The 27,427-nt window shown below is 36.7% G+C and overlaps 1 protein-coding gene across 2 annotated transcripts in view; it reads right to left on the minus strand.

Annotated features, from left to right (window-relative positions):
- The window catches only part of CHD1 (chromodomain helicase DNA binding protein 1), a 75,217-nt gene that overhangs the window by 42,240 nt on the left and 5,550 nt on the right, over positions 1 to 27,427 (minus strand). For both annotated transcript variants that reach the window (XM_065919493.1, XM_065919533.1), the window contains exons 3-9: positions 6,440 to 6,641; positions 5,325 to 5,447; positions 4,266 to 4,330; positions 1,984 to 2,133; positions 1,569 to 1,846; positions 342 to 567; positions 74 to 174 (exon numbers count right to left, since the gene is read on the minus strand). In XM_065919493.1, the coding sequence (XP_065775565.1) occupies positions 74 to 174; positions 342 to 567; positions 1,569 to 1,846; positions 1,984 to 2,133; positions 4,266 to 4,330; positions 5,325 to 5,447; positions 6,440 to 6,641 (1,145 nt within the window). The remainder of the gene's footprint in view (positions 1 to 73; positions 175 to 341; positions 568 to 1,568; positions 1,847 to 1,983; positions 2,134 to 4,265; positions 4,331 to 5,324; positions 5,448 to 6,439; positions 6,642 to 27,427) is intronic.

A 27,427-nucleotide genomic window follows, 5' to 3' on the forward strand; every position in this document is an offset into this window, starting at 1 on the left:
GCAAAACTTTAAGTTTTCAGATGACTTCAAGCGTGGAAAGATAAATGTTTAATTAGAATCATTTATTACTAACCAATTATTCGCTCCACTATTTGATACTGCTTATGGAGATCATCTGTAAGTTCTTGCTGGCAATTATAATATTCCACATCTTCTGGAGAAGCATTTTTCAACCTGAAAGATTATTAACCCAAGAACAAAGTTAAAAATCTCCCCTAAATCCCATCTGTAGCACAAAATCTCCCATCTTGTCACTCAAATGTGAAACAGTTTGAATAATGAAGAAATTGAAACAAATAAATTTAAGCATCACTAATTTTCAACTCCAACATAAAACATACCATCTTTTTGTTTCCTGATCTTTTTTCTTATAATTATCTAATTTTTTCATTCCTCTAACATTTTGCTGCTTAAGGGTTTCCTCTGTCTCCCAAGTATTGTGGATATGTGACCACCCTTTCCATTTAATTAAATACTGGGTCTCTCCTGGTTCCTTATTCTTTTCAAATCCTGCATTCGGGTCACCATCCGCTTCAACTGCATAGATGGTTGTAGTAGCACCAGTAGCTGAAAAAAAAAAAAGTACAATACTTCCATGTGATTCTGTCATAGAAGTATTTCAACTCAAAATTTCAAGAATATAAACAGAAAAATATGTGCTCTTTTAAATAAGTAACAAACAGGGTATAAGTTTATAGGAATCTACATCATACATTCATAAAAGAAACTCTGAATTTCAGAAGAGAAAGATTAACTAAGAATCACCTTAAAAACTACATGTCTGAAATCAGTGTGTGGAAGAGACAGCTGCACTCCCATGCTCACTGTTACATCACTTGTAACAGGTAACACATGGAAAGGCCCTGAGCATCCAGCAGATGACTGGGTAAAAAGAGACTGTACGAACGCATACAGTGGAATCTATTCAGCCATAAAAGGAGGAAATCTGCTGTCTGTAACAGCATGGATGGACCTCAGTAGCATCACATTAAGTAAAATACGTCAAGAGAAAGATAAACTGTATGTTCACAAATATATGGAAAAGTGAAGGAGGGAAGGGGGAATTCATTGAGAGATCAGATTCAAGCTTATCAGAGGTAGGACAAGTATGATGAAGTAGTCAAAATAGATTCTTTCCCACTGAGCCATCAGGGAAACCCTAAGCAAGGTGTGTGTGTGTGTGTGTGCAACCCTAAGCAAGGTGTGTGTGTGTGTGTGCGCGCGCGCGTGCCATCAGGGAAACCCTAAGCAAGGTGTATGTATGTGTATGTGTGTGTGTGTGGTGTGTGTGTGTGTGTGTGTTAGTCGCTCAGTCGTGCCCGACTGTGCAACCTATGAACTGTAGCCTGCTAGGGACCTCTGTCCATAGGAGTCTCCAGGCAAGAATACTGGAGTGGGTTGCCATTCCCTTCTCCAGAAGCAAGCTATATTTTATAGCAAATAAGTATAAAAGTAAAAACTCCACTCTCAGCTTTCAAAGTTGAAAAGTCTTTAGGAAAAAATTCACTCTAGTAAATATTACTGAAAAACAAAACCTAAAATGGTTTCTCTTCTTTTTCTTTAAATACCTCCTTTTCTTCCAATCCGACAATCCATAAACCGTTCTATTGTTTCAAATTCCTCTTCCTCAGGTTGAGGAACATCCTCTCCACAGACTTCTAGGAGGTCATCAGAATCTGTTTTCATTTCCTCATCTTCTTTATAGCTAACATTGACAGTTGCTTGGCGACGGGAGCTTCTTTTATCATTATCATATTCTTCTTCATCATCCTCCTCCTCCTCCTCAGATGAATCAATCTGTCTCTTTTTTTGTCCAATAATCTTTTTTCCATTTTTTGACTTAGATCTAGGGAAAACCGAAGAAAAGAGGTATTTTACAGAAATACTGGCATAAAACAAGATTTGAGAAACTCTAAGAAAAAGAACAAATACCTTCTATAACCAACAATTTTCAGAATCAAACCAAGAACATACTATACTTACCTATTTTGAGGTTTTCTACTTTTAACTTTATTTTTTGGCTCATAATCAGATTCTGTTTCCTCACAACTGCTTTTATCTCGTTCTTCTTCAGACTCTGAATCCGAACCAGACTGAGAGGGAGATCCCGATCCAGACATCTGCCAATCTTCACTGAATATAAAATATATAAAGGATGTTTACTTATACATGAGTGAGTGAAGTCGCTCAGTCGTGTCCGACTCTGCGACCCCGTGGACTGTAGCCTACCAGGCTCCTCCATCCATGGGATTCTCTAGGCAAGAGTACTGGAGTGGGTTGTCATTTCCCTCTCCAGGGGATCTTCCCAACCCAGGGATCGAACCAGGGTCTCCCCCGTTGCAGGCAGATGCTTTACCCTCTGAGACACCACAAATAAAACTTATACATATATAGCAAATTTTGTCTGACAAAATATAAAAATAATCAAGCTAAATTACATTCCAGCTAATATAAAAAATATCATTTTCACTCTTTATAAAAATACTCAAATATCTGTAGAATAAGAAAATGCTGGAAAATATTCTTCATAGATTTCTCCAACTCCAGAGCTTTTTGTTAATCATTTAATCATACCTCAAAATGTAACTCAAGTAAGTGTAGTTTAGGTGAAAACACAGTATGCTAATTTAGAGTCACAGTGCTTAATTTTGAAAATCCTGTCTAATTATATTTGCCATTTCAAAATAGATTCTATAATAATTCCTTTCATTTTAATTCTGTGGAGATTGTGATTTTTAAAAACATACCCTTTAAAAAATGATTTTTAAAATATTATACATTAAGAAACTTAAGGTATCAAAAAATTGAAGAAACAAATAAAAACATCCCATCTTAACCAACAGTCACTAACTACTCTACCCTTATTACTATCTTTAGTCTATTTAATTCCAAGTAACATGGAAAGAAAAAAAAAAGTTGGATTCACTGTTAACATTCTACTATAGTATTAACTTTAAATGAAAGATACATATACACTACATTCTGTATCAAAGGCACTGTTTCTACGCCAGGGCTCTGCACAGCTTACACCAATTACAACTATGTCATGTTAAGGGTTGCATAAGCAAGCCACATGATAAAATCTGGTTTATGATATTAAAAAAAAAGAAACATAATGGGAGAAGCTAATTTTTTTATCTTGAGATTTTTTTTTCAGTTTGCACATTAGATATAGCAATAGGCAGGATATATGAAAAAAAAATCTCCATTTTGTATTTTTATAGTAAGTATTATAATGATTTTTATATCCCAAAAAACCTATCCATCATCCTAAATTACTCATATTTTAAAAATATTCTTTGCTTGCCCTCATACTAAGTTTAGAAATTACTAATTCAGTGGAAAAGTTGAACAGTTGATAAGACACAGTAGCTGAAAACACACTTAGTAAAACAAAAGAGAGATGTAAATAAATCAGCCAGAATATAGCACAGCAATAAAAGGATAAAACATATGATAAAGTAAGACTCATGGAGGACTGGAAGGATGATCCAACAGATATATAAAAATAGGGATGATCCAAGACAGATAAAATATACATGTTAACTGTAGTAACAGAAATTTATAGAATGAAAAAAAGAAAATGCCAAGAGATACAATGACAGAATTTTTAGAAACTAGTAAAACTCATGAATCTTCATATTAAAGGTGCATAAAATAAAGTGCATAAAGTGGGATAAATAAATAACAAATCCAAAGCTGGATGCGCCAGTGTGAAAGTGCAGAATATCCAAGACAGAGAGATAAGACAACGGAACAATGTTTTTGAAGAAATGAGAGAGGAAACAACTCAGACCATCTAAAATATCAGAACTGAGACCTAAAGCATTTTTAACACTTCCTGGGTCAAGATCTTTGGGAAATTACAGTGAGTAGTAGCTAAATGAATTCTAAAGAGGAAGTAAATTTCACATGCAGATAAATAAAAGGAGAGTTATTTACATCAGAACTATCTGAAATCCATCATCTTTGGTCCCAACATTCCTATGTAAGTTTTTCAAGTTATTAAGATCTTCTGATATTGTGACTAAGAAGATCTCTGAAGTTTAAAAAAAATACGTGAGAGGTGTTATAGGAGATAAACAAGTGGCACAAAAAAACTCATGTTGTCACAGAAACATAAAAAAATTAATGGTTTAAATTAACCTAATGAAATGCCATGAACCAAGAAGTTCACTTCTGGCAACAACTGGTCATAAAGGAAGAAATATAAATCACTGGGATTTTCTTGATATAAAAGTAACCAGTTGAACAAAATGGCGTACTCTTTATGCTTTTTCCTTTTGACCTCACTGGATGAGTCATCGGAATCTTCACTGCTAGAGGAATCCTGTAGAGAAAAATATACAAAGTTAAGGTTGTTAATGATTAGAATTCAACTATAGTAACATTTTTCCTTATCATACTATTAAACATTCACTTTACTAATAAAACTGTAAAGACTTTTTTCCATGTCATGTTTATACCATAAATTAGCATATAAAGTAATTACATTTTTACTGCAAATATGTAATGGCCAGTGAAATTAGGTAAACATCACCACGTCAGCATTTTGTATAAAATCTTATAATCTACCATTTCTGGATACTACTACTGTTGCCTAGTAAGACCTCAAAAAGGAATCCTAATTGTTGGTATGTCAAATCCTCATTTAGTATTTTTCTTCCTCTGTAGGCAGTTTTTGATATACAGATAGCCCCCAATCTTTGAAAGTTAAATTTATACCACTACACTTTTACAAAAGAACCTACACTAGTCACTGTTTTCACTAACTGAAACAAATCTGAAGAGAATGTTGACTTTTACAAAACCCAGCAAAAAAAGCAACCAGCATTTGTTTCGCAGTAAGCTGTTACTGAGGTGGCAAGCATGCAGCGTGGCACCTTCAAGCTCCTTCCCTGGGAACTATCTCAGCACTGAGCTGCCAGGATTCTGAACTGTGCCTATGAACATCTGTGCTTACCTCACCTTCCCCATGACAATTACCAAGACGTGTCCTAAGCAAAGAGCCTCTTTACTTTTCTATACCACTTGGCTTAGGAAAAAGGACACTCCATTTTCAGATAGGTGGGGAAACCTATAGTTCTTCCTGAATGTTTTTGGGCAAACATACATGCATGCGTGCTCATGTGCACACAGGAACTACAGTGTTTATAGTAAAAATATGTCTATATTTCAAGGCTACTGATGCACACTTAAATGTAGTTATTTTCCTATCCTTCTAATACCCGTCCTCTTTCTAACAATTTCATAAATAGCCCCCAGTTAAATAATTAGGCATCAAGGCTACTTTTCAGATAATAGCTTTCCAAATGAATAGTCACCTCCTCTGATCCACTATTAGATGAAGCTTGATGCTGCTGCTGCTGCTGCTGCTGCTGTTGCTGCTGCTTCTTAAGCATTGCAGATCTCTGAACGGCCAAAATACTAGGGCTAGATTTCCAGAACTGTATAGAGATATGTACAAGTGAAGAACAAAGTTTTGAGAAAACTGGAAAAAGGATAATCTACTGAAAACCAATATCAACATTTTCACTGCCTCCAAATAATAAATAATAGTAAGACTATTTTCCTTACTCACATATATGTAAAACAATATTGCTGCAATATAATTAAAATAAATGCTGAGCTTTAGATGGATATAATTTATGGTGTGTTGAGTTTCACAGATAGACAGCTTTAATATATTCTTTTGGTGTTAGGGCTACTGTCAAAAACAACATGATAATACATGCCACCAGTGCTATTCAAAGTGTGGCTACCTATCTTTTTAACTGGTGTGAGGTGAAGACGAGGAGCTTGAGTCAGAATGCAAATTAACTAAGCAGTTTTAGTTCAACTGACTTCTTTGTTTCTGGCAGCAGAACTTCCTACATTAAGGAAGCTATGTGTATATTCTGGCCCAAGCATGTTATCATGACTGGTACTCTAAGTAACACTCTGTATACCATTCTGATGTATAGAAAGTTTTACTAAATCTTATAATTGCTTTTTTTAAACAGAATGGCCCTTGGCATATTCTACCACATATCTTCAAGGAAGCAGAATTCTATTAAATACTCCTATTGGCAATATATTATACCCTCTGAAGATCTTGAAAGTAGAGATAACACTGTAAAATTAACAAAAAGATCTCAAAATCCTTAAATTTTTATCCATGAGACACTGAGTATTTATGCAACAATTTCTGCTTCAAAAAGAGAAAGTTTCATGTGTGTTGATTTTATACTTGTCTTATACATCAACAGTTACAGACTGCCTCTCTTCCAAGCCAATTAGTCCACAGATGACACCAAGTTCGAGAATAATTTAAAGTGCATTTTAATACTTAAAATCAACATTTTCTAAAAGCTAGATCAAGAATGCTCTAAGCCAATGCTGTACATTTTCCCAAAGTAATACAGGAAATCTACCTGTCATTGGATACATTATTCATTACCTCAGCTCCATCAACTTTCGGTGGTTTTGCTTGAACTTTATTTTCTCGGGAATTGTCTGACTCAGACTCTGACTGACTGCCCGATTCGGATCCAGAGTCTGAGTCGCTGCTACCTGACTGGCTACTGCTTCCATCACTACTGCTTCCAGAACTCGAACCAGATCCAGAGCCTGAAGCTGACCCAGAATCATCATCCGACTGGCTACAATTTAAAAATAAATAGATTTCAAACAAAATTAATTCAAAATTTAGCTTTTCTTAACTCAGCAAAAAGCTCCACATCATTAAGCCTTGTTTGTTTAGTATGTCAACCTTCCATAGCCAAACAAATAGAAAAAGGAATTAATGTTAATTTACAGCAATAATTGACTTGATAAATTTAGTAGCTTGGGCTAAAACATAAGCAATTAGATCACAATCTTCCTCCAAGGGTAATGAACAAAACCTACCAAGTACAGAATCCTGGGCTAGAAACTTAGAATAACAAAATATTTAAGACACAGTCCCTATCCTTAAAAGGCTATTTGATATACAACTAAGCTATGATAAAGTACAATTTACTAAAAAATAAGATTACTGATTTCTTCTCTGAGAAAATTATTCAATCTTTTATGGTTCCATAGTAATAAGTCTGAAATAGTAAATTCTCATAATCTTTCCTAGCCTCTGTACACACACACACTTTTCAGCACTTATTTCCAGTCCAAAGTAGTCTAGAAATGATCTGTACCTAAATGACTGTGTTAATCAATGTTATCCGAAAGGCCATTTGTTAACTGGTGTTTACATTTGAAGTGCTGAAAACCAGGGCATTAGATTTTTTAAATGCATGGCAGACTCAGCTTTTGATGTAATTTTATCTGACTTTATGAGAAACAACAGGTAACGTCACACACACAAAGCAAAAAAACTCAAGCTTCTTAATTATCTTGCTGTAGTTTTCACAACAACCACTAGATGGAGGTATTACTCTACAAAGACTACAAGATCAAACAGTAACCCTTTCTAAAAGTAATTTTTGAGAGCAAGGCATTAATAGTTTCTACATGGAAACACAGACATAAAAGTTTACAAGAAGACATTTGATTCTAAAAGTTTTGCTTACAGTGTGAACAAACATACACCTATTTTTAAAATTTGGGATCCTAGTGGAATATGTTTTTCTTCATAGGAAGAGTAAACAAAAAGTTCCATCTTAAAGCCTACAGCAAGACCATTTCTGCCACAGTTTCTACCCTACAGACATATGGTTCAAGAATAGCATAGTGCCTTTTAATTAAAAAACAAAATTGACCATTCTGCATTCTATTTGGGCCCTTGAAATTTCAGTAAGAATATCAGAGAAGATATTTTTCCTGACACACAATTTCATTTTTCCTTTAACCCACTAGGTAAGCGACACTTTTCATCTATTACTTTAGCAAAAAACTATCATTTGCTAGGCACTGGGAAGACCAAGATGAGACAATTAGTCCTTATCATTATAAGAACTTCTAACCTAGTATGGAGAGACAGTCATGTCAACCAATAAATACCTCTCTGGGTTATATTTAAAATAATTCAACCAGGGGGTATGAAGAACACAAACAAGTCAGGCGCAGTAACTGGAGAACGTTTAGAAGAAAGTGAAGATGAACTAATCCTTTAGAAAGAAGAATTAAGTAGAAGGGGTATAATTTTAATTGCTTATAAGCTTCTTGAAGGTACTTTTTATTTTTTCCCAGAGTACCTTACACAACACAGGTGGACACTCAGTAAATACCTAAAAAGTAAACGGATGGATAATTGAATCTGGGAGCTAGCATGGGCCTATATTCTTAATTATATCCTGAGTAGTCATAAAATAGCTAGTCAAAATTCCTTCTTAATATATCAAGATTCCTTGTTAATGTATCAATATTCTTAAGTGAAAGCAGGAATCTTCCTTTCATACACTTTAGGTGAAAGCAGCTCTGGCTGATGATAAAAGCAAACAGCCTGAGCCTAGACTACTCTAAAGGCATAGGCTTATTATCAGAATGTCTTCACCTTAGGTATTAAAAGCATGAAGTATTTATTTCACTTAAATTGTTCATAGCAGAACTAAGAATATATACAGAATTAGTAAGGAATACCTTATATGCTGTCACAGAATGAGACACAGTTATGTAAAAAAGGCAAGATAAAAACTGGGTTTATAGTATGCTTCCTTTGTGTGTGACGGGAGAAATATTTACACATATTTGCTTACGCTTTTTTCAAAAGCAATAATGGTGTATAGAACAATTAAGTTAAAAATGGTTACCTACAAAGAGAGGGGAAAGAAGAAAGCAGAAGGAACAAGGATTGAAATGAACTGTCAATTTCTGAACCATGCAAATGTTTTACACAATTTATTTTAAAAGGAAATTCTAATACTTGAGAGATAAATATATATAGGTTTGGGGAAGGGGGAACAGTGAGACATAAAATTCTGAGGAAAAACAGGTAAAAAGCCTCTCCGTAATGAAGCAGTTCTATTTCAATCCACTGTTGTATATGCTCTTTCCAAAATAAAAATCAAACACGGCCTAACTGGATAAGTCTTTAGTGATTCTGTAACAAAAGTCAAACATCTATGAGGTGCAGGAATCTGTCTCTGCCAACCTATCTCCAGTCAGTTTCCCATCTACACCCTTGGTTTCAGTGATGGCATACTACTTGTAATTCTCAGAAAGTGAGTTTCTCTTTCCACTTTCTGCTTTTGCACAATTACTTCCTTTTTTTTATTTTTTCACTATATAATTTCTACTTGAGCCTCACTTCATGGATACTTCTCTGACAAATCTCTCCTGACTCCAAAATTAAATCACCGCAACATTAAAGCTTTCCTAGCAGAAGGGCTGCCCTAGTAGCTCAGACGGTAAAGCGTCTGCCTGCAATGCAGGAGACCGGGGTTTTATCCCTGGGTCAGGAAGATGCCTTAGAGAAGGAAATGGCAACCCCCTCCAGTATTATTGGCCTGGAGAATCCCATGGACAGAGGAGCCTGGTTGGCTACAGTCCATGGGGTCGCAAAGTCGGACATGACTAAGCAACTTGCGCGCGCGTGCACATTCACACACACACACACACACACACACACATACACACACACACAGCATTAAAGCAGGAATACTTACCACAGTATTCCCACAATATCCTGTACCTATTACTATCTTAGCTATAAGCACATTATGTAATATTCACTGTAGTTTCTCTTTTATTTTTTGGTATTCTACCGTATGTTTCTAGAGTGCTGGAATTTTTACTTGTTCTTTGTATGCTGAGCACTAAATGAAGGGCTCAATATATGTTTGGTGAGCAGATGGATATATACATAAGCAAACAAATCAAAGATGCTTATGGATTTAACATCTTATATAAAATTCACAAATAGAGTTGGACTATAAAAATATTTTTTAAATCACTTATTTTCTTAATGCTAAATATGAAATTATTATTAAATAATATTAAATACCCAGTTTAGTTTATCTCTTTAGTTGACTTCATTTCTTCACTGACTGAATGGAAATACAAACAAGGTTCGTATTCTGCGGCTGAATCACATATTTAAGCCTCTTTCATTAACCTGACAGTTTACTCTCCCTCTTTTTTTCCCCCTGCAATCTATTTTGTGGAATAAATTAGGCAGTTTTTCCTGCGGACACTTCCTGCTTTTCAGACTTTACTAACTGTCCTTCTGTGTATTGTCTGACATATCTTCCTGCCCCTTGTGTTTCTCATCAATGGTCAGACCTTGAGGCTCAGACCTAACTCAGTTTCCCCTGGCAAGAACATGTCTGAAAAGTCCCTGTGGACCGCTAGTAAAAAAAAAAAGAAAAGAAAAGAAAAACAACGTTTGGCTGTCTCTTTTTGTGAGAGGTTGTTTGATGTGCATGCTCATGTTATTTTCAGCCTTATCCCTCCATTACGTAGTTCCTCATAAGCCCTACACAAGCTCATCCACTATTTATTTAAAGGCAGTAAAATACTGATATTGTCATTCTTTACTTACCCATTATATCATTTCTCCACTAACAGGTGGAATATTTATATAATGAGCAATTTTCCCCCATTATATTTGTTAACTTTGAGGTACAGTTCACACAGAAAAGGCATTTTCACTTAATTTTCTTCTTTTTCAGCTTTCAAAATGAGCTAAATTGCTAGCAACCTTTCAAGATAAGACAACCAGTAATGTTCTAAGTCTCACTGAAATTATTTGAAATGTTTTAACAATCCATTATCATCATTAATACCCAAACTGTCCCCTCTTTAGCGAACAGGAAACCCTTTATTACTTCCTGAATCCTTTTCACAAGACCTCAAGTTGTCTTTGACAGCTTCCTCACTTTCTGGTTTGACAACATGAACCAGGATCATCTTGTGTATTTCTTGTCTCAAACTGTAACTAGGGCATTTCATCAAAAAGCCTTGCTTCTGTTTATGCTGGAAATTAAATTGCAACCTGAGTGGATTGGTTATTTATTGGATTTTTTTTTTAATGAGTTAGGATATGTGTATTTTTAGAGACAATGTATTAAGGATTAATACCAATATTTTCCATTTAAATGTGTACGTTTTCTACTTCTTTGATTTTTCTATTTATACATACCATCACTTGGGTTGAGTTTCTTGGTTCCAAATGACAACAGTAAAATCATTTATTTGCTTTATCTTAAAATACACGTAACAGTTTCAAAATAGTAATACCATTATTATATGGTTACTAAAAGTTAACATTTCTTCACAATTCTTTTTCGCCTTCAGGAATACTCACCCTTACTGTCAAACTAAAATTGTTTATTTCTGTATGGTCACTAATTTTGTTTAATTAGGGTCATTTGCTTTTACTTCAGTTTTAGGAACTGCTTTTATTCACTTTGATTTAATGTTGCTTTATTAATTTACTTAGCTTCAACTTGAAAGATACAAAAGTTATAATCCAAAATCTAGCTTTTATCTTTTATCTTTTCTACATCATGACCTTCCTCCCACTACAGTAATTATTTTTTAAGTTTCATTTATTTTTCCTTTCTCAATATAAGCAAATTATAAATAATAGTATCTTTATATTCCTCTTTCACAAATGATTGCTAACACATTTATAACCTTAAACAATTGACGCCACATTGTATATACATTGTATCCTGGAGATCACTGCACAACAGGGTACAGGAGATATATTCCCCTTTCCTTTATGCAACTACATATTCTCCATTCTGTAGATAACAGCATAGTTTCAACCTGTCCCTCAAAGATGAATGAATCTTTGATACCACAATGATACAAAAAAAAAAAACCCCTATGTATCATTTTGCATTTATGACAGTGTACCTTATTCGCTACTTATCAATCAATGTAAACACACCACCTTTGAAGTTTTAAATTTATAATCAGCTAGCACCCAGATCTTGATTCCAAAATACAAATCCCACTTTAGTAAACTATGTGTCCTTCAGGAAATGGCAGATTCTAAGGCTGGGAACGCTTTACCCTCTGAGCCACCAGGAAGATAGGAAGGTACCAGATGAACCAAAATAAGCTTGCTGTGCCAAAAAGCAAAATCCTAAAAACAAAGAGAACAACAAAAAAAACAGGATATAGGAGCCAACCTGAAGGGCTTCCACTGGCTAAATCTGATTTGTGCATCAAAACAAACAGTAAAAGATAATTACTTAGTAAATAAAACGGGAATCCTCAAGTTCAGGCTGACGACAGGTAGACAGGGAGATGAAAGACAGATGGCAGGGGAGGGCTGACAGAATCCTGAATGCCAGCTGGTGATGTGGACGGGGGGTAGTGCTGGAGTTACCATTTTGCAGTCATCATAGAAAACCCTGATTTGGGCAAAAGCACCAAAGCTGCTAAACATGGGGTGGGGCAGGCTGTGGTGAGATGTTTACACAGTCTCAGAGTGCCTTCTTACAGACTGTTTATTAGCTGTATTAATGGATAAATCAGAAACTAAAGAGGGAAAAAAAGAAGACACTACCCTGTCCTGGTAATCTAAACTAGTATTACCAATAGGGACAGACATACATTATGAGCCTACAGATCTGGTACCTTTGTGAAGGCCATATTGTCACTCACACAGTCCTCCAGCCAGAGGATGCAAAGCGTAGGGGAGGCCCAGAGCAGGGGAGCCAATCAAATCATAAGTAAACAGGTAAAATCTAAACTGTGAGATACAGTCTATAAAATAACCAGCCTCTATGTAGCCTTCAAAATGCTTATGTCAAGAAAGACAAAGAAGAACTGTTCTAGATTAAAGGAGATTAAAGAGACATAACAACCAAATCCAATTTTAGACAGAACCCTGTACTGACAGATGACTGGGATGACCAACAAAACTGGAATACACATTAAACATTAAAGTATATTAACATAAATTTTCCTGGATTTAATTAGTATACGGGGTTTATGTAAGGAAATTCCTTGGCTCTTATATATATATATTTAGATAGATAGATAGATAGATATACTGAGGTATTAATGCATAAATGGATATAATTTTTGCAACCTACTCTCAAACTATTCAGGAAAAATATGCATTACATATAAACATGCATGTATGAGGGTGAGGATAAAAGGGAATTGTGGAAAAGCTAACAATCAGTACATGCAGACAGAGAGTACACAAAAGTTCTCAGCACTATTCTTGCATCGTTTCCATAATTTGAAATTAATTCAAAGTTAAAATGTTAATAAACAAAAAAAAATTTCTCCAACGCCACAAGTTTTGATCACTAATATTCAATATTGTGAAATCTCATATTCAAATAATAAAAGGTACAAAGGTGAGGAAGTTTTAAAGCTGCAGAAGTCAAATGCATATGAAACAGGCAAGTAAGTAAACATTCAGCGGCATGAAAAAGAAGTATCAAAAATTCAGTCAATAAAGCGGCTAAGCTGTACAGGTAGAAATATAAAAACTGCCTAAAGCTTTTCCTTAGGAGATATGAAAAGGTAAAAATACCAAGGAGGGGAGATTAAAGATAACTGCCTACAACAGCTGCCTCAGAAACTGCTAATCACCTAACTCAGCATGTCTTCTTTTCCTTACTAACAGAAATCTCAAGGTTAAGGCCCACCCAGTATAAAAAGGGTATAGCACAAGCTCCTTGCAGCAAAGTATGTCTACTAGCTAAAAGTTTCAACAAATGAGATATAAGCAGAAATGTTGGGTTGTACTTCCCAGAAGGCTACTCAAGCAGGCTGACTCAGCTAGGAAATGCTCCCTTTTCTTGGCCCTTCTGTTTGCCTTCAAAATTTCCAGCTGTCTGACAGTAGGGAAACTGCTCTAAATTCACATCTGCACAGATTCTTTTCATATAAAAGTGAACATTCTTTTCCCATACTCCCAAGGTTATGATAAGTCAGTGTTCTTAATGACTTGAGTGACCACAAAAAATTAGTACTCTGTTCAGTAAGACATTAAATCCATTTTTAAACTGTTTTTTCAAGTTAAATTTTTAAGAGCTTTAGCACACTATCATCAACAGTGTACTTCCTCATGGGTTCCACATAACTAAAATGTTATGATTCTGTATCTATGGATTAGCTTTGAGAAATGCTTTCCAAACTAACAAACATCAAAATGAACATCCCTCTCTGACTTTGCAATTATGCCTTGGTTCCATCTCATAGGCTTTGGTCACACCTTGAGGGGTTTTAATGGCTCACCTTTGTTCTTGGGATAAAATGATTAAAATCTGATCTCTGCCTACCTTTCCAATTTATCTCCCAAACATCTCTATTCTGCACTCTAGGCTCACTAACTTCCTTCAGTTTTGGAATCTGCCACGCCTTCTCACCTCACAGGTCTGGTATAAATCAGCTCTCCCTACCTGGGAAACTTGTTAATCCCCGTCCTACCTTCCTCCCTAGTTCGGAGACCTCTCCCCTCAGGAGTGCATTAGACACCCAGCATGGTACCTGGCACTGAGCGCTGAACATAAGCTAGTGTGAGCACAGCGGTGTTACACTGAACAACTGTACCCCTACCTTCCGGCACTCTACCTACATATACTCTGGAGATATATTTGTGAGTTAACAAATGGTTAATACCACTTTCTCATTACTTCTTCAATAATAGCATAAGTCTAAGTCTTCCACAGAAACTTTCTTGTTCTTACTTTTGGTTTCTCTGTCTCTACTTTTCTCTTTTGGGTTTTTTCTTCCTCCAAGTCATATAATTTAAAAGTGTTTGGGGGAAAATAATTTTAGGAAGAAACTTTTGTTTAAGAATCAGATGATCTGAAAACACTAGGTCCACTTCCCACATGGTCACAACTGTCTATATCTAAGTAGCACTGGTTCCTTTTGATGGAGGATTTGACCTCCAATTTGGCCAGTTGCCTCCCCTAAACAAATGTCTTATACTTGGACAGTTTCATACATTTACGCTATCTGTTTGGCCCTTTGGCTGTTTCTCATTTATGCTCCAATTAAGACAAAATTTTTAATACCTTTTTATAGCTTTCAAAATATTTTGGTACTGAAACCCATTTTATCCTCACAATAAGAACAAAATGTCCTTAAAGGCACATAGTTTTTATAGACCATTTTTAGAGGAGACAACCCTTCTGAGAACCCAGCAATAAGGAGACTTAACTCTGTAGTCAAATACTAAGTTCTGAACCCAACTCCAGCATCCTGTCTGGAGAGCTTGTATCCTTCCAAAAATCCTGTGCTGCCATGTTTGCTCAGAATTTACTGCTCCAAGTCCCCTTCTGTGCCTGGCGAACCAAAGCTTTCTCTAAAGTTCAGCAGCACATATACTTTTTCCCCTTTGCCCTGTATTATTTAGCATTTTCATGTGTCTGTGGGTAGAAGTGCTTTGGCGTGCAAGTCCATGTTAGCTTAGCCCCGCCTGTGACAGAATAGCAATACCTCCTTTTCTCTATACTCAACTTTATACTCTTATCAGTCCTGTGAACTGAAGAAAATACTAACACCTATACTGGGTACTTAAGAATGATGTATTCTCAAGTGAATAAACAAAGACTCTTTTGTGTTACAAAGAAAAGTTAGCTTTTTTATCACGGATATTGGAAAGGAGTCTGTAATGGAACATAAAGGAAGAATGAATAAAAGAATGACCTGCTAAGAAAGGGACGGCAGTAGACACTGCTTCCCTATCACCAGAGAACCAACAGAAGGAAGAGCCCTGCTAAATCCTGGAGCAGACAGAAAAATCAAAAGTAAAGCTGGGACTTCCCTGGTGGTCCAGGGGTTACGACTCAATGCTGTCAATGCAGGGGTCATGGGATCAACCCCTGGTCAGGGAACGAAGATCCCATGTGCTGCAGAACGACTAAGCCCACACCCCACTGTCCCTGGGCCCACGTGCTCCAGAGCCCACGCGCCACAATAAGAGGCCCTGTACCACAGCGAAAGATCCCACATGCCACACGAAGACTTGATGCAGCCAAACAAATAAACGTTCATAACAAATAAACAAAAACAGTAGCACTGATGAAGAAGAAAAAAGACTATATTCAAACATCCTATGCTTCCCTGGTGGCTCAGAGGGTAAAGCGTCTGCCTGCAATACAGGAGACCTGGGTTCGATCCCTGGGTCGGGAAGATCCCCTGGAGAAGAAAATGGCAACACACTCCAGTACTCTTACCTGGAAAATTCCATGGATGGAGCAGCCTGGTAGGCTACAGCCCATGGGGTGGCAAAGAGTCAGACACGACTGAGCAACTTCACTTTACTTACGTAAGTTAGACTACCTGTATCAAAGTCTTAGGATCAATGATTTCATTTTAAGAACGCATCCATTTATTTACGTCTTTCTCTCCTAATAAACATTTGCTTTCTAATACATATCCCATTTCCATCCTTTTTTTTTTTTTTTTTTTAAACTGGTAGAATTTAGATAAATTAAGACTCGGGGGAGGAGGGGAAGAAAAGTTACAGGACACACCAACAGAAGGTAATGGATTTTAGACAGATTATTATAATAGAGGATTGTGTGCCTGACATTTACAGTAATAATTTATGTATTAAATTATAATAAGTAGAACTGTATTTACAATCCAAGAACTGTATTTACGAAAGAACAAGCACCCTGCACTAAATTCTCACTTTATTCCTTCCTCCCGCCCCCCCCCCCTTAACTACTGCTTAACATCAAAAACATTCAATAGAACATCTTTGAGAGAGTTTTTGAAAGAATTTTTTGACAGACATTTGTGAGGAAATTTGAGACTAACTTGACAGTATTCTGAAATTCAACTTATTTTCTTCTAGCCTCCTAGCCCTTTTGTCTCATTATATTTATATATGTACACCCGCATTTTTTCTGCTGGGAAAAACTGATGGCAAGAGAAGGGGGTGATAAGAGGATGAGATGGTTGGACAGCATCACTGAGTCAATGGACATGAGTTTGAGCAAACTCATGGAGATAGTGAAGGACAGGGAGGCCTGGCGTGCCACAGTTCATGGGGTAGCAAAGAATCAGACACGACTTAGCGACTGAATACCACCACCCCTTAGATAAGCCTCAGGTTTCTACCACACGGAAGTAATAAACATACTTACTGATTACTGTGAAGATCTTAAAAAAATGTAAAGCATAATATCTGACCTATACCAGGAGCTCAAAGCTGCTGCTGCTAAGTTGCTTCAGTCGTGTCCGACTCTGTGCGACCCCATAGACGGCAGCCCACCAGGCTCCCCCGTCCCTGGGATTCTCCAGGCAAGAACACTGGAGTGGGTTGCCATTTCCCTCTCCAATGCATGAAAGTGAAAAGTGAAAGCAAAGTCGTTCAGTCCTGTCTGACTCTTAGCGACCCCGTGGACTGCAGCGCACCAGGCTCCTCCATCCATGGGATTTTCCAGGCAAGAGCACTGGAGTGGGCTGCCACTGCCTTCTCCAGGAGCTCAATATTAAAAGCTATTTTAGAATTAAAAAAATGATTTTTTTTTTTGGAGTTCAAGATCAGAATCATTACTTCAAAATTTGTTTCAGGTGTTCTTTGCACTGTCATAATTTTAAGTATAAATACATAAACTGTCTATGAGTAAAGCCTGTAGAAATACTAACATTTTCAAAACAAACTGATTTTTTTTTTAAAAGGGGAGGGGGGGAGACATGGTCATTACTAACTGGTGCTATGTACCAAACACTGGGTTCTTGTCTCATCCTTTCCTTTTCAAATAACAAAGAAGCTGAGGTTCAGAGACGCCTAAGTGAAGAAACAACTACTAATATTATGAAGAACTGAGAGAAAATTCAGAAAAATGAAAGCCACTAAATTCTTAGGATGATACAAATTGTTTTAAAATAAAAATCCTTTGTGTGCCATATGTATGCTGTCTGCTTGCCCCTATCACTTACCTAGCGTCCACTGTGCTTGCCCTTTGGTATTACATAACTGGCACTCCACTGTAAAACGGCACATGTCCACTCAGCTAAAGAGTTCCCAGTATCTCTTTCAGCTAGGTGTGGCCATGTGAACAGGTTTTGGCCAAGGGATTACAGCTAGAAGTGACGTGAAATTTCTATACCTTAGCCTTAAGCATTAACTGGCTTGCCTTATACCCTCCCCACTCCCAACCATCTTCTTGTTGGCAATCACTGGGGCAAGATAAGCCATATGTTACATATAACAAAGCTGTCCCACTAGCCAGAGCACCTGAATAATCTCAAGGGGTAGAGCTTAGTCAGTTGATAATAATTTAATTATTGGAAAAAAAAAAAAGTAACTATTTTTGAGACCCTGGACTCTGAAAACTCTAGTATATATCACCTTAAATGGTTCTCTAATTTGCTACAATGTTTTTGCAATAAGCACTTTCAAAATAAGATCTGTACACAGATAAGGTGAATTCATTTGTTCATCTCTTCAACTAACAAGTATTGAGCAAGAGTCTCTAGTAAAGGACAAAATGCCATGGGAAAAGTAAAACCTGTGAGAATCAGAGATATGAGGACAAAGTTGGGGAGGGGGCCAGGATAATATCGGCTCCTGATGGAGGGACTGGAGGTAGGGCAACTGAGACTAAGGGCAAGGCTTCAGGGAGGGGGCAACCTTAGAGCTGGCTATTGGTGTGTTCCCATACTCTCCCTCTAGAAAACACTTCCTCTCTGAAGCAACTGATAAAATTTCTCACTCTTTAAGATTACTCAAAAATATCCTATCCTTCATGTGAAAGTGAAAAGTGAAAGTGAAGTCACTCAGTCGTGTCTGACTCCTTGCAATCCTGTGTACTGTAGCCTAATGGGCTTCTCAGGCAAGCATACCGGAGTGGGTTACCATTTCCTTCTCCAGGGGATCTTCCCAACACAGGGATCGAACCCGGGTCTCCCGTATTGAAGGCAGACCCTCTCCAATTTCTCCAGGGATAAGTCATTGCTCCAGCCCATGTGTTCACAATATTTTGCTTATATGTTACTAATAATTCCTTCACAATATTACAATTATGCTTATACATGTATCTCTCTTCTAGCTACATCCTGGAATTCATTAAGTTGGGGCCTGTAGTTATTTTTATAGACCATTATCCACTTCAACAGGCCTAGAGAAACAATATGGAAATTAGCAGATACTGAGTACTTAAAAAAAATTTTTTTTTTTTTAAATTAGAGGTCAAAGACTTTCAAACTTTTGGGGGCATGACTTACATGATACATTTTATATAATGATGCAGCACACACATGTAACATAACAAAAGTTTGATGAAATAATATTCTACAAAAAAACACTATTATATTATCTTTCATTTAAAAACCCAACTATGATACTCTAATGTGCTTCAACTCACTATTTAAAATATATTAGCCTAGAAGAAGTCACTTAAAAATGAGAAGGGTTCACCTAGATGCTAACTAAGATCAGACCACCTTTAAATTCTATAAAATTACATTGTATTAAAATGTTATCCTCCATATCCTTTAGTACAGGCCTTAAAATAATTATCAAAATTTGAGAAAATCTGTGAAGCATTCATCCCCATGGGTCTGAAAACCAGTTAACGCCTTTGTTAGGGACTAAAGGACAAATACAACAGCTCCTTTTAGCATTCTACATTACCAACCCAAAACAAAATTCTATCAGAAAGTAAACTCAAAGTACAGTATTATTCTTAAAGTCTCTAACTGAAAAAATGAGAATAAAACTGCCAGAAATAAATGCTAAGAAAGATAACATTTAGCAAGACTACTACAAAGATGACCAAGTTTAGTTATGCTAAATCTGAGATAAAGACAGTAAACTCAAAAGTTTCTCTAGTAAGCATTCAGGAATCAGATGAGAAATAAAGATTATGTGTACATAGATGTCAAAGTTACTAAACAACAGTTTCACAAAACACATATGAAATGTGTTACAATATCAATATGATAAAACCCTCCTATTATTTATAACTATAACCAGTAGGCAAAACTTAATGACATTTACTGGAGAAGGAAATGGCAACCCACTCCAGTATTCTTTCTTGGGAAATCCCAGGAACAGAGGAGCCTGGTGGGCTACAGTCCATGGGGTCACAGAGAGTCAAGCAAGGACAGAGCCACACAGAGCACAAACACAAGAACTGTCTTTTCTCAGGGAATTTAGATTCATTTAACTCTTTCCCATCAGCCCCGTTCCTTCACATGAAAGTTCTTCAGCTTAATGTATTGCCTTGTAACACTGTCTTTCTTGGGTATAAAAAATTACTCTTTGCTTTCCGCCAAAGTCTGTCAAAACATCTTTACCACCATAAAAGTCACATTACAAAGACTTTTAACATGCATAAAATTTAAATCTACCAGGGTTTCAAATGACAACTCAAAAACAAACAAAACCCACAAAAGTTCATTCTGATACTGGGCTTGATGACATACAGATTAACCATTTGTTTTATGATCAAACTTCCCTGTCTCCTACCTTTGAAGAGCTGCAAACTCTCCTTGTATTTACCATACCCAACTCAAACATTCAAGGCTTAGATCTGTCTCTTTCTCAACTTTAAGCTTTAGAAAAGAATCTCAAATTTTAGCATCTTTTGGTATCCATCACATGGTAGTAGTTGCTCAATAGTCCAAACTAAATAACTATCTGAGTAGAGAACTGTATTTCTAAAAGCAGTAACAGGAGAGATGTGAAATAGCTAATAGGAATGGTTTTCATCAGAAAAGAGCTCTCCACTACATTTGTGCCTTATGCCACAGCTCTGGTACTGTAAACAGTGGATCCCATAAGCCAGTACTGCTTAGCCAGAACTATGTGTCTGCATTTTAACCTCAATCACTGAGATCTCAACCTATCCACACTGAAGAAACTTTCAAATTCAGTTAAACATTTATTTAAAGTTGACTTCCAAGCAGTCACCTCATATCACAATGATAGATAATATATTCGTAATAATAAACAGCAATTTTCTCAGTCATTAAAACTTAAGAACTTAATTCTGCTACAAGAGATACCTAGAGTCTCTCTGAAACCAGTAGGTCTACCCAGTTCATTCACGTGGAAAATACAGTCCCTCCTCATGGATGTCTCTTAATACATGTACTGTTTATTCAGCAAGGCTTCCTTTTATCCTCCTTCTTCCACTTGGGACTAAACTATACAAAAAATTCAGTGAGACAATAAACAAACCTCAGGGTAAAGAACTGAAAGCTAAGATGTCCAACACATTCTCTGTTCTAGGGAACTTGCACTTTATTGTGGGGACCCTGACCCTTGTGAAAACCTTCCTCTCCATCTCGCTTAATATACACCATTTGTTCTTGCCTTTTCAAATCACAGCATTTCTTGTCACTGTTAAGATTACAGAAGTTTCAAAACTCCATAAAAACTTCCCATACAGCCCCATCTCCTCACTCCAGTAATTTGCCCAATTTCTTTTTCTTTCACCTCACTTGCATGCCTATACAACACCATGAGTCTGAGTCTTGATTGTGTATTTAAACTTGGCTACTGGGCTTCCCTGATGGCCAGTTGGTAAAGAATCCACCTGCAATGCAGGAGACCTGGGTTCGACCCCTGGGTTGAGGAAATCCCCTGGTGAAGGGAAGTCTGCCCACTTCAGGATTCTGACCTGGAGAATTCTGTGGACTGTATAGTCCATGGGGTCACTAAGAGTCGGCCACGACTGAGTGACTTTCACTTCACTTCACTTCATTCCATTATTACCTCTAAATCAAAATAATCTTTCTTCAACTTAATTTATAATTTCAAAACATGGCAAGATACTAAATGACTAAATATAAAGTTTCATATCTTTGCATAAAAATTTGATATGCCTATACAACTTCACTGGTGGCTTAGACAGTAAAGCATTTACCTACAATGCAGGAGACCGGGGTTCAATCCCTGGGTCGGGAAGATCTCCTGGAGAAGGAAATGGCAACCCACCCCAGTACTCTTGCCTGGAAAATCCCATGGACGGAGAAGCCTAGTAGGCTACAGTCCATGGGGTCGCAAAGAGTCGGACACAACTGAGTGACTTCATTCCATTTTTTCATACATCTCCTTGGGAATTTTGTTTAATCAAAATTTCTGATTCAGTAGACCTCAGACACACAGGACAACTTTTATGGTGAAGGTATCATTCTGTTTAGTACTGGGGTGGAGGATAAATGATTCTGTGCATTTGTCAAAACCCATAAAACCGTACATCACAGAGTAAATGTAACATATACAAGTTTAAAACAGAAACCCATGTAATTGAGGATGAAATGTAAACTGATAAATCTAACTTTATTACAAATTTATGACATAACCACACTAAAGGGGATGAAAGTGAAAGTTGCTCAGTTGTGTCAGACTCTGCGACCCCACGGACTATACAGTTCACAGAATTCTCCAGGCCAGAATCCTGGAGTGGGTAGCCTTTCCCTTCTCCAGGGGATCTTCCCAACCCAGGGATCGAACCCAGGTGTCCTGCATTGCAGTTGAATTCTTTACCAGCTGAGCCACACGAGAAGCCCACTGAAGGGGATAAACAAGAACAACGTTAACTTGAATAGTAAGTTTGGAAACAGTGTTCTGACTTGAAACCATAAGGCTATTTACAACAGGAACTGTACACAAGACACTGTATTTTGCTGGTAAATTTGCTTCTTTTGGGGGTACAGCCTAAAACTACTAGTCAGTACTTCATTCGTATACTAAGGTTGGAGTGTATGCATGGTGGATGGTAGACAGTGGGAGCAAGGTTTTTACTACAGATGGAAGTTATAAAGGTACAAAAAAGGAGGGTTAGGAAGAATCCTGTGTATAGGATCAGAGTTGGAGACAACAGTCCTAATTCACGTTTATCTTACTATGCACACAGATGGACAGATATAGAAGCAACTATAGACACACATGGTTTAACATATATAAACATACATGGATTGATATAACCTAGCTCTGTCTGCTCTGTCCATTGAGAGGGCCTAGAAGCAGTGACACCTGAGAAGCAACCCAGCACTCAAATCGTGGTTTCTAACATCCTCTTCTCCAATAAAAAGGGACCAGGGCTCTTTGGGGAAATGGCTGATTCTAGGACAAAAGAATGGGAGGGTATAAAATGAATATAGAGGACAACTTGAAAGAGTTCCCAAAGAGCAAGGCGAAAACAATTTGGACAGTAAAATACTTACTGGATTATAATTCAAAGTATAAAACATACATGTCCACAGTTATATAAGTGGATAACAGAATTAATGAGGGAAAAATGACTTCTTTATAGAATTCCATTTAATATTAGGTAGATAGTAGACACTCCCCTCCTTGGTGGCTTAGACAGTAAAGAATCTGCCTGCAAGGTGGGAGACCTGGGTTGGATCCCTGGGTGGGGAAGATCCCCTGGATGAGGCATGGCAACCCCCTCCAGTGTTCTGGCCTGGAGAACCCCATGGACAGAGGAGGCTAGTGGGCTACACCCACGGGGTCAGACGTGACTAAGCACAAGAGACACTCCCTTCCCATAGGAGGCAGGACTTAATTCTCACCCACCTGACCAACCACCACACCCCTTGAGAGTGGGCTAGACATACTGACTGACTTCCAAAGAATACAGAATGGAAAGGGAAAAACAGTAACTTTATAGTGAAGAAACCTGGCAAACACTATCTTGGCCAAGTGATAAAGGTTAATTAACATCGTCAGTAATAACAAGTGGATAGTATGCTCCCCACATAATGTGACAAGCAGAGCATTTCATCTCCACTGACACTCTCTCTAAAAACTGGTAACTGATAACCCTATTTTAACCTTTTAACCTAATAAAAAAATTAGGGAAATTCAAATTGGGGGACATTCTAAAGGATACCTGGCCAGTAGTTCTCAAAAATGATAGAAAAAATTAAAGAAAGGCTTAGAAACTTTCACAGATGAGAGAACATTGGGGAAAGTTAACAACTAAATGCAACATGGTATCCTGGATTGAATCCTGGAATAAAAAGAAGGCATTAATTGAAAAACCAATAAAATCCAACTAAAGTCCGGAATTCAGTTAATAGTTTCTAGGTTTTGTTTTGTTTTGAAGACTTTAAAGTGGCTATAAATCTGGTTCCCCCTTCTGGAGAGTGGGAATCACAGTACTGCATACATTACAGGAGTTCTGGAAGGATGAGTTAGGATAAACTCATGTAATGCACTATGCACATACACCATGGCTCAGTCAGAGTAAGAGCTCAATAATTATCAGTTGCCATTATTATTGCGTCTAGAGAAATGAAATGTACCCTGCTTCTTGCTTGCATGCCTTATGACACAGCTATCTGGGGGTTCTGAGAAAACAAAAAGCATGTGTAGTAACATCAATAATAACAAGTAACAAGGTGGTAAATGACTCCATGCAAACAGCTTCATACATAATACATATTTAATATAAATACATATATAATAATAAATAAGTAATAAATAATATATAACTTAATATAAATACAAATCACCACGGAATCTTGTTAAAAAGAAAATTCTGATTCAGTACGTCTGGGATGGGGCCCAAGGTTGAGCATTAAAAACAAGCTCCCAGGTGATGCCAATGCTGCCAGACCAAGAACCACAACTGGAACTACAACTTTTTTACTTCTGTAATGTTTTAAACTTTTTCATAAAAAATGTAAAAAAAGTTTTCTCCAACAATTCTTTATATCGTCACCACAAATACTCATATTTTTCAACAGAGAACTGTACCAACTATAATCCACAAGTCACCAATATCTTAAATAAGCAAAGACTTAAGCAGCATAAAAAAGGAGCAACTACACGTCAGTATTTGCCCCTACATGATTTCACACCAATGAGGATAAAAGTAACATCACTGAAAATCAAATCACATACAATTCTCTTATCTTTGCAAATTAAAAATTAGTCTAAATATATTAAAGTAACATAGATTAACCACAATCTTACAAGTTCTGTCAATTCTGTTTGAAGAGAGAGAAACATATTATCAAAGCTCCTAACAGTTTGAATTTTCAAAGCCTACGAAATGGCCTGAGATGATCTGAGATTCAGAAGCATGTATTAACAACTAATGCAACATGGCACCCTGGATTTCCCTTATACCAGATACATGAGGGGGAAAAAAAACTAGTAGGAAAAGATGGGGGGGAAAAAAACTATATATATATATATATATATATATATACACTGAATCAAGAAATAGGGATTAGCAAAAAAAAGAGAGAGAGACATAAAAAAGTCATACTTTCCTACAATTAATGTTGTTTAGTTGCTAAATCACGTCCAATTCTTTTGTGATCCCATGGACTGCAGCCCGCCAGGCTCCTCTGTCCATGTGATTTCCCAGGCAAGAATTCTGGAGTGGGTTGCCATTTCCTCCTCCAGGGGATCTTCCTGACCCAAGGATCGAACCAGGGTCTCCTGCATTGGCAAGTGGATTCTTTACCACTGAGCCACTAGAGAAGCCCAATTAATGATGTCATAGTTAATTTCAAAAACCGGTTTAACGCAATGACTGCAAACCATTCTGGTTTTGTGACTGCACATTTTCCTGTCTTCCTTAAAATGCTTCTTTGCACGAACTTTTGAAATTTAAGAATAAACTGATCCTTTTTTAAAAAATGCTGAGATAACTTCAAACTAAGTTTAGGAAACACCATTTTATTGCCTTTAAAAAGTATTCAAATTCATTTACAAGAACTTATTTTCATGGCAAGAAATCTTTCTGGTATGTGTATACATAAAAGCAATACTTACAAAAATGGCATCACATAGTAGTCTTTAATAAGACACTAACAGATATTTGGTGAGATATGTGGCCTTGTGTTCAAATTAATTGACTTGATGCTCTTTAAATTTAACAGGTCATTTAGACTAACCTGGCTTTTTTCTCAAAGCCTCTAAAATGTCTTTGAGAGACTCTGAATTTCTAAAACTGAGATTTTCACTTAAAATATTTCCATTGATTGTATTTCCTACTGAGGAAACACTTTAAAAGTTGAGATCCAAAGATTCCTGAAGCATAATACAATGAAAATATTTTGAATAAGCCAAGGATATTTAATTATAACAGAGTTCCTCTAATGTAAAGTGTACACATATACATTTAAAACTTATTTATAAGTATAGTAAATCAAACACTGAGAATGCTATAAAAAGGTATACTGTATCAAGGAAACGAATTCTTGGACTTCCCCGGTGGTCCAATGGTTAAGAATACACCTACAAATGCAGGAGATGCGGGTTCGATCCCTGGTCAGGGAAGATTCCACACACTGAGGGGCAACTAAGCCTATGTACCACAGCTACCAAGCCCAAGCTCCACGACTGCTGAAGCCTCACGTCCTAGAGCCCATACCCCCTAAGAGAAGCCGGCACAGCGAGAAGCCTGCACACAGGGTCAAAGAGCAGCCCCTATTCGCCACAACTAGAGAAAGCCTGCACACAGCACCAAAGACCCAGGGCAGCCAAAAATAACAAATAAATACAATTTAAAAAAAAAATTCTTTTAGAATCAGGTCAACATCACAAAGCTCAACTATCAGCTCTGGATCAATTCTAAGTAGTTAAGACCATCATAACACATCACCAAAATTTCCTTCACTCTGTAATAATTTTTCATGAGCACACTATATAAAGTGATTAAGATAAATCCTCAATTTTACATGAACTTTACATTATTGAAAATCTAATCTGTAGGCAAGCATCTTCTGAGTATTAAACATTTATCAGTCATTCAAAAATCAGCAAAATATAACTATATATTTCTGGTCTTTACCCACAAATCTATCTGTGGAGCAAATCATCATTATAGATAACCTTAAGATTAAAAAATGTCTAACCAGGATTTGAAATATTTCATTCTAAATAACGACAAATTCACATAGCAGAGAACTGATTCTTTGAAATCTTTCAATAGTTATCTTCAGAAAGCTTAACTTCAGTTATACAACAAACATTGCCATAACTTGAAACTGAGGTACAGGTGCATCCTGACCCACATTTCTTAGTAAATAAGTTTCAAAGCTGTCAGTTATAACATAGCTAAACAGACATTCCCCTGTGTATTCTTCTTCCTTTCTGTCAATGGTTACAGAAAGGTTTTCACATGAAAAGAAGCAAACACTTCTGAGTAGAAAATTATACCAACTAAAAATGCCAAACAACTTTCTGCCTAATTCTACTTCATTTCATAAATTTCCACAAAGGAAAAGAGGAACTCTGAAGCAAAAATGCATGTGAAAACTTCTAGCCAATAACAATCAAATTGTTTAACATATATTGATTTTAAAAGCAAAAATATTTCTCCCTTCATCATTTTATATTAATATTCATAGTTACAGTAACTTTTGTTTTTTGCAAGAAACTCCCTGTATCTATAAAGTTCACCTCATTACTCTTAACTAGGCACAATCTCTCTCCTCTGTACTGCCTTGTTATGAAAACTTCTGGTGTGGGGGCGCTGAGGCTTAGTAACAGTAAAGCAAAGCAAAGTGACATAACAGCAGTAAGGAAGAAAATGAAAGGAAAACATAGGCAGGTCTCCCTTCTGCTGATAAACACCATGGCAGTTAGTTGCACACACAA

The sequence above is a fragment of the Muntiacus reevesi genome, chromosome 1, assembly GCF_963930625.1.
Source record: "Muntiacus reevesi chromosome 1, mMunRee1.1, whole genome shotgun sequence".
NCBI classification, from domain to species: Eukaryota; Metazoa; Chordata; class Mammalia; order Artiodactyla; family Cervidae; genus Muntiacus; species Muntiacus reevesi.